Consider the following 7,579-nt stretch of genomic DNA (forward strand, 5'->3'; position numbering starts at 1 on the left):
GGAAATAATTAATTTACTTTGAATCTGATATTTCCACGTCATTAGAGATGCTTATTTTAAATGCAAATGTGATTAATTATCTAATTAAAGGTCAACAATTAATTATCTTATCAAGACGGTAATTATAGAAGCAGATGGAAAAATAGGAATGATGTGTTGGGGTCTACGAATGACACGTCCCATGCTTCCACGCCATATCTTTATTGGTTGATTTGTCATCTTCAATAATTCATTCATTATTAACTACTAGTATTACTATTAGTGACATTAATTACTAAATTAATTATTAATTAAATAAATTACCTTAATCCTTGACTCTTGAAGATCGTTTGAATATATTTGATTTTTAAACTTCAAAATATATGCTCAACCCTTACAACATTTTTATGCATATTTTAACTTCAAGCGTTATTTTAATGTAAGAAATCGTATTATAATTTAAGTCTCAACATAATCATCAAAACGATTAAATTATTTAAGCAAACAACTTCAATGTCACGTGTATGTGTGCATCTCAAACCATCTTCAACTAAGATAAGCTTGAAGGAAGTTTAACATCATTTTTAGAACAGGATTAAGGTGCAATTTTGACCCTGATCTTATTTCTCAGGTGTAATTTTACCTCTAATCTTTTAACAATGCAATTTTGTTCATGATCTTATTTCTCAGATATAATTTTATTTCTGATTTTTTTTTTCTCGGGTGCAATTTTGCTTCTGATTTTTTGGTGCAATTTTGATCATAGGGGGCAAATTTACACTGAAAAAAAGATCATAGTCAAAATTACACCTAAAAAATAAGATTAGGTTTAAAAAATTATACCTTAACCTTTTAGAATATAAGTATTTAGTTTAATCATTTTTCAGCATTAAAACATTCTTACAGCCAGCACTAAACTCCCTTCATGAACTTATGATCGAGGCGATTAGTAACTACCAGCAGTACACTTTAAGCTGAACGAAAAAAAAACTTACAGATTATGTTTATTGCTTGTTAGCTCTCTAAATGTGTGTGTATATGCATGTATATGTATATGCGGCTACGCGCGCATGAAAAGATTGCGGGATCCCGACTATGTTGTCAAGCTTTGCATCAAAAGATAAAGAATGATTGCAGCATTTTATTAAAAACGAAAAGTAAATTTTATTTTAATTTTTTATTATTACATTGTAATTATGATTATAATTATAAATTAGTTTTAAAAAAGGCACAGACAGGTACAGACTGTTAGTTGCAAGTTACGTAGTGGGGAGCGTATTTTTCGTGAAAACCGTATGTGCAATAACTGTACAGTTCTGTGTAACCGTATATTATCACTCTTCTCTCTCACTGACTCTTCTCCATTAGCGGACAGCGACTTCAGTCATCCCCAAATTGGATTTGGAGCCTCCTGCTTTAAATCTCCTCTAACCCCCTCTTCCGCCACCGCTTCATTTTTGAATTCCAAAATCCGATCACAGCAAAAAAAAAAAAATCATAAATAAATCTCCTGAATCATGCGCACTTACTCAGTTCGAATCTTTCGGATCTTTCAGGCTCGGATCCTCTGATCGTCAAATCCATCCCCATTGCCGGTTTTGCCTTGCTTTCTCGGCCAGATCTCTTGGGTCCTCCGCAAATCCCTGGTTTAGACCAAGTATCAGAGCTATTCGCGGTTTCATGGCATTTTGACTGTTGTTCTCTTTTACGAGGTAGCACTAGCAAGGACTGTGGGATTTCACTTGTCAACTGTTCTGTTTGTGGGCGAACTTTTTGCAACAGACAAATATGGAAGAAAGCCCTTTTCTTCTTTTAATGCATTCCAGTTATAAGAAGTTCTCGACTTGATTTTAGTCGATTTAGTTGTTATGTATATTTCCCAAATTGCTTCTCTGTAGACTTGTAGTCATCATCTGTTGACACTATTAGTGGATATCCGAGTGTTTCTATTGATTTGCTTACTTGACTACTCGTTCTTCATCTGATTCCTGTAAAAATGCCGCACATGCTAGTTTATTCAGGGCTATACATTAGTTCTCTGTCAATTGAAGCCTGTTAGACTTCTCTTTCTCCCTCTTACTAGTTTCCCGCTAGCTTAATTCATCTTTCGTTTTGCCTCTGGCAACCAAGCTGAGATTCGATCAATCTTTTCATTCAATTCGTTATGTCCTCTACTGATTAATTTCCATGCCCTTGAAACGCCGGCTTTTTATCCTCATTGTTTATTGAAATATCTAAATTATGATAGTTGTGCCGTATTTCTTTCTCCCTTATTATCCTGTAAATAACTTATGCTATTATACTCCCGCATGACAGGACTATTATTCTGTGATCTCGCGTCTATCGTTCTCCTTTTAGTGGGTAAGTAGCCACTAGACCTGAAGGCTTATGAGTCTCTTTTCTGGAAAATGGCATTTTGTTTTTGTTTTTTTGTGTTTTACTGCAAAATTCAATGTGGAAACGATAAGTATAAAATGTATGCAAATTTGAAAGACTAGTCTACTTAACTTTTAAAACCATCCTGGCTCAGAAAGCCAAGATAAATCTTCTAGATAAACGCCATACGAGTGGTGAAACTTTTTCTGCGAAAATATGAGTTCTATTGCTGTGGTTTTCTTGTCTTGAATCATCTCTAAGTTTCAGTTCGTTGTCTGTATGTAACTTGCAGGTTATTGTGAATGATGGATTTAAGTAAACTTTCACCCGGTGGTGGACTTGAAGCAGTCCATCAAAATGGTCTTCATGAAGAACTTGCAGAGTCTGGAAAGCATGGTGTTGTTTCAAAAGATGCTGACCCCAGTGTGGCTGAAATTACAGAAACTGTAGCTCAAAACGGTAATTTAGGAAATCATGGTCTATTGGATAACACTGCAACCGATACATCTGTCGCAGAAAGTAAAGAAGAATCAAATGACAGCACAGCCAGCAACAATGTGGCCATTACTAAGGCAAGTGACTTTTTTTTCCCGTTGAGTTGATTTCATTAAGATATTTTACTTCTTTTTTGTCCCCCCTCCCCAAATCTCATTTATCATCTATGTGTTTGTCTTCTAGCAAGAGCAGTTGAAAATTACAGATCAATCAGAGCAATTAAGAACATCAAAGGGTCCTGTCAACACCAAGGCTGTGAAACCTGCTAATCCTAAAGGTGTTCATACAAGTGGGCTGAAGAAAAGTAAGGATAGAAGGGATGAAGAGGCTAAACCCTCTGTGTTAAATGGCTCTCTAACTTTGAACCCTCGGCAGACTATTAAAGGCAGATCATTCAATGACCGCAAGACTCAAATTTCCAAGGTACTAGTTGTCGTCATCTTCACCTGCTTCACCTAATCTATGTTGAAGCACTCATTATATGCCTCCCTTTCTTTCTCCTTCTTTTATCTTTTAATTTTTTTTTTTTGGTTGTTAAAACGATATGATCTTGGCAATCCCTAATAGTTTTTTGCACCTTGTTTGTCTTAGCACTCTGAGAAGTCCAATGCAGCATCCTCAGGTTCACCCACGTATGTTCCTTGCATTTATATTTGTGTATAATTACTCTGAGGAAAGAAAATTTTGATATAAAGAATTGATTCTACTCGTGATCATGATTTATTGGATACAGAGAGAATGAAAAACCAGAAGCATTGAAGAAAGGAACTGTTGATAAAGTTCAAGGAGAAGCACAATCTCCTTCGTATCCTTTTCTTTGTAGTAAGTTTAAGGGGAAGCATTCAAGGTCTTTATTTGTATTTATATATATAGTAAGTTTCTTTTGTGTATGATGACATGTACGGTTATTGCTTATCCTTAATCCATTCTCTAGAAATAGCACTGCAGAAGATGCTAAACCTCCCAAGGTGGGCATGCTTCCAAAGTATGGATTTAGTTTCAGGTGTGATGAACGGGCTGAGAGAAGAAAAGAGGTAGATTCCACTTTTCTCCTATTATTTACGTTGCAGATTTACTTTGCAATAAGTTTGTAGTTTCAAATAGAATTCATATTTTGCCGGACAGTTCTACTCTAAGCTTGAGGAAAAGATTCATGCAAAGGAAGTGGAGAAGAGTAACTTACAAGCAAAAACCAAGGTGATAATATTTGATATTTTAGGTTGGAATGCAACTGGTATATGGTCCCTTAATCACGTGAATTGCACAACTCTTCTACAGGAGACCCAAGAAGCTGAAATTAAGATGCTTAGGAAGAGTCTAGGATTTAAAGCGACTCCCATGCCGAGCTTTTACCAGGAACCTCCTCCAAAAGTGGGGTTAAAGAAGGTGGGTTTCTCTCTGTCTCTGCGTGTGCACATACTGGTGCAGGGGGAGACAAGTTGTTATTTGCTTTCATGCTGTATGCGATGCAGTTTAGCATGTATTTGTATGTTTGTGCTACTGTGTGAATCACATCTGCACAGATATAAACGTATCTGCATTGCATATAGCTTCAGAGAATAGTCAGAGGATACAAGAATATCTTATAATTAGTCAAAACTCAAAAGAGTCTTCTTTGGTGGTGGAAGCTTTCTTCTCAATGTACCATTTGTTCCCATGAATTAGCATCTGCCTAAGTCAATATGTCTTGCTATTTCATACCCTGTGATCGTCATTTTATCTATTGGCTTCTTGGAAAATTTACACAGTACTTTTATTGACTGCTCGGTGCGTGGATTTTATGGCGATGCTTATAAAATTTAATTTAGTTGACAACCAAAAAATTTAGATATCATAGAGATGATGATGGATGAAACTGTTCTAAATTATAAAGTGGAGGTTGCCATGTAATAATGTCTTTGTTATGGAAAGCTGTATTTTCTGAGGTTGCTGGAGCAACTTTGAGGTTGCCATACAGTGTTTTATGCATATGATAATTTAAAAATTCTGGGTATTAAAGTTCATTAATGTTAATCTCAATTTGTGAATTCGACACTCACGTTTTACAAATTAGGACTATCGATCAGTTGTATTACCTCATCTGTTTCAGTTTGTTGCTTTCATCAATCTTTATAAGGAAGACAATTGTATTGTGATTTTGTGAGTTACATATTTCATGTTAAGCTGTTTTGTTTAAGTTCTGATTAATGGAACTGAACCATGCTTACAAGCTTTCTGTTTGTTGACTCAAATATCATCTGGCAGTTGCACAAGCTCTTTCTGTGTCTACTTTATTGCAACCTAAATTTGTCTGTTCCATTTTTAAAACTGCAAGATAGTCATGATCCTTGCTGCTATCTAGACTTAGCCGGGTCTACGAAACATGAGACACTTCATAAATGAGCCATATCCATGTTACCTGATTGTGGTCTCGCGTATTAGTAATGATAAGTCAGTGCGGATTTCATTATATTGCAGCGTTAGCGTCATGAGTCTTTAGAGATGTAGGTCATCATGCACAAAACAACATCCTGTTTGAGAGCTTCTGCCTGTTATCTGAACCACAGACCTTTTTATTTCTTTTTGGCTTTGTCATTTGAAATAAAAAATTTTAGCCCATGGACATTACTAATGTAGATACCAACTACAAGAGCAAAATCTCCAAAGCTTGGACGAAGGAAGAGCTCAGCAGGATCAGAGTTAGATGGAAGTCCTAGCAGCAGTGCTCGATTGGGTCGTCTAAGTCTGGATGAGAAAGTGTCTAAGAGTAACCCCACCAAGAAAATTACTCATGCCCATCCAAAGAAGCCGCAACGAAGATCTCTTCCCTCTAAACTTCCTTCTGACAAGACCAGTTCATCAACTGCAGTCAGTTCATCCAAGGCACTGAATGACGAAAAGATCACATCATCAAGTACAGCAAATAAAGATACCACCTTGTCCAACACAGGTGAGAAAGAGAAATGTCAAGGGGATGCAGCCAATGAAGAGAATGGTGCCTTGTCATGTAATACAAGTGAATCTACTTCCCTGAATGTAGATCAAAATGCAGCTCTCTCAGACAAGCCAATTGAAACAGAGCCTCAAGTAAATGGTGACATTGTGGTTGAAGAGCAACCTCAGCTCACATTGGTGCAGGAACCAGTCGCGGCAGAGCATTAAGCAAACAGCAGGAACATAAACATGTGTTGAACTTTTCAGAGCTTGTGGAGTCGTCGCGTGAATATTAAGGCAAATAGCTGACATATTTGACAGTGAAGGCTTGAAGATTTGCATTATATGGTTTGTAATGTCATCTTGTCCATACAGCAGCGTTGTTTCTTTAATGTGCTTACTCTTCAAGGTTGCTGGTTTTGTCCTTATTAGTATGCTTGCAACAATGTAACTATTTTCCGAGCAATTGTAGCATACATTATTGTAGCATGCAGCCATTGCCTGTGTTGTTTAGTGTATATGTGGGAAAGTTTTGAGGAAGCTCGGGAATAGATGGTTTAAGCTACAGGCCTTGCTTTGTTGAACAGTTAGACAAGCTGTTTGTGTTTAAGGCACCCTCTTACAGATCATATATACTTTGTCTTTACAACGTTGCTTACCTTGCTATTGTCATTAAATTCCAGGTCGATTTCCACTGGTAGATTGGATAATGAATAAGATTTGGATATGGAGAGCTAATTATTTCTTTCACCTTGTATATATGAATTTTATATCCAGTACCGGCGTGATCTATTTTCGTCAATATTTGTTGATCAGATGCCATTAGTTTGGAATTTTATATGTTAAAAGCGTTATAAATTGATGAGTAAAATATACTTGTATCCCCTTATTTTACCTTGATTACATATATATATATATATATATATATATATATAAATATCTATGAACTTTTTTGAAAGGGTTAATATAATTTTTGGTCTTTTAGTTTATTTTGATTTTGGTTTTAGTCTCTTAATTTTCAAATTATAGGTTTTGATCTCTTAAGGAGTAAAATTGTCTAAATTTTTATTAGATTTTAGAGATTAATACTTTAAATAAACAGAAATTTGAAAAACGAAAATCTATAATTTAAAACTTGAGGGATCAAAACTAAAATGAAAATAAACTTAAAGGACTAAGATTTGTATTAATCCTTCTTGAAATCATTAGTTACGTTACGTCATACAAACCTTATTCTGCTTTTAAGATTTCACTCTTTTTTTTTTTTTGGTAGCATTAAGGTTTTTTTTTTTATTCACCCAATTGCTAATTGATCATTACGTTACATATTTTGGACAGAAATGGTCCTCTTTAAACATAGATGTTAAAAAAGCATTTACGTCAAGCATTTTAATGCATTCCTAATCCTGACCTGGGAAGTGGATCGATAAGGAGACGATGGCATTGAATTTTAAAGTCCAGCCCGTTTCTTTTTCCTTTTCTTTTCTTCCCTAGTACGTACCAAATGTGGCACTCGTATCCTCTTTTTTTTTGTTTTGGCTGTGCAAGATTCAAGGGTTCTACTATGGTAAGCGGCATTGGGATTCAAAGACAATAAAGACCCCAAAATCGAAGGAGTAGTAAATGAAGGGCAACGAAAAACCGTAAACCTCCTTTGAGTTCTGATCGAAACTCGTCGATGCATTTATTCCAACGACGCTGTTAGTCTAGGGGACGCAATGCCCTTAATTTCCTGTGTGGAGTGGGGCCCACTTGTATCTGGAAGTATATCAGGAGTTCCATGCTTGGAAGAATTATAATGCAGTCCCAAGTAAAA

At 35.8% G+C, this 7,579-nt stretch overlaps 1 protein-coding gene across 3 annotated transcripts; it reads left to right on the forward strand.

Annotated features, from left to right (window-relative positions):
* The first annotated feature begins 1,377 nt into the window (after positions 1 to 1,377).
* Positions 1,378 to 6,421, forward strand: LOC114754517 (protein WVD2-like 5). Of its 3 annotated transcripts, none has more exons than XM_028943294.1 (10): positions 1,378 to 1,691; positions 2,296 to 2,340; positions 2,638 to 2,927; positions 3,034 to 3,273; positions 3,442 to 3,482; positions 3,584 to 3,655; positions 3,785 to 3,884; positions 3,976 to 4,047; positions 4,129 to 4,236; positions 5,467 to 6,421. In XM_028943294.1, exons 3-10 carry the CDS (start codon positions 2,658 to 2,660, stop codon positions 5,989 to 5,991), a joined length of 1,428 nt encoding a protein of 475 aa, XP_028799127.1. In that variant the 5' UTR covers positions 1,378 to 1,691; positions 2,296 to 2,340; positions 2,638 to 2,657; the 3' UTR covers positions 5,992 to 6,421. The 3 variants fall into 3 exon arrangements, with proteins under 3 accessions (XP_028799127.1, XP_028799126.1, XP_028799128.1); XM_028943293.1 differs by having other exon boundaries at positions 1,379 to 1,691; positions 2,648 to 2,927; XM_028943295.1 differs by having other exon boundaries at positions 1,379 to 1,691; positions 2,648 to 2,927; positions 3,043 to 3,273.
* The last annotated feature ends 1,158 nt before the right edge of the window (positions 6,422 to 7,579 follow it).

The sequence above is a fragment of the Neltuma alba genome, unplaced genomic scaffold (assembly GCF_004799145.2).
Source record: "Neltuma alba isolate B1F8T4 unplaced genomic scaffold, ASM479914v2 tig00010148_pilon, whole genome shotgun sequence".
Classification (NCBI taxonomy): domain Eukaryota; kingdom Viridiplantae; phylum Streptophyta; class Magnoliopsida; order Fabales; family Fabaceae; genus Neltuma; species Neltuma alba.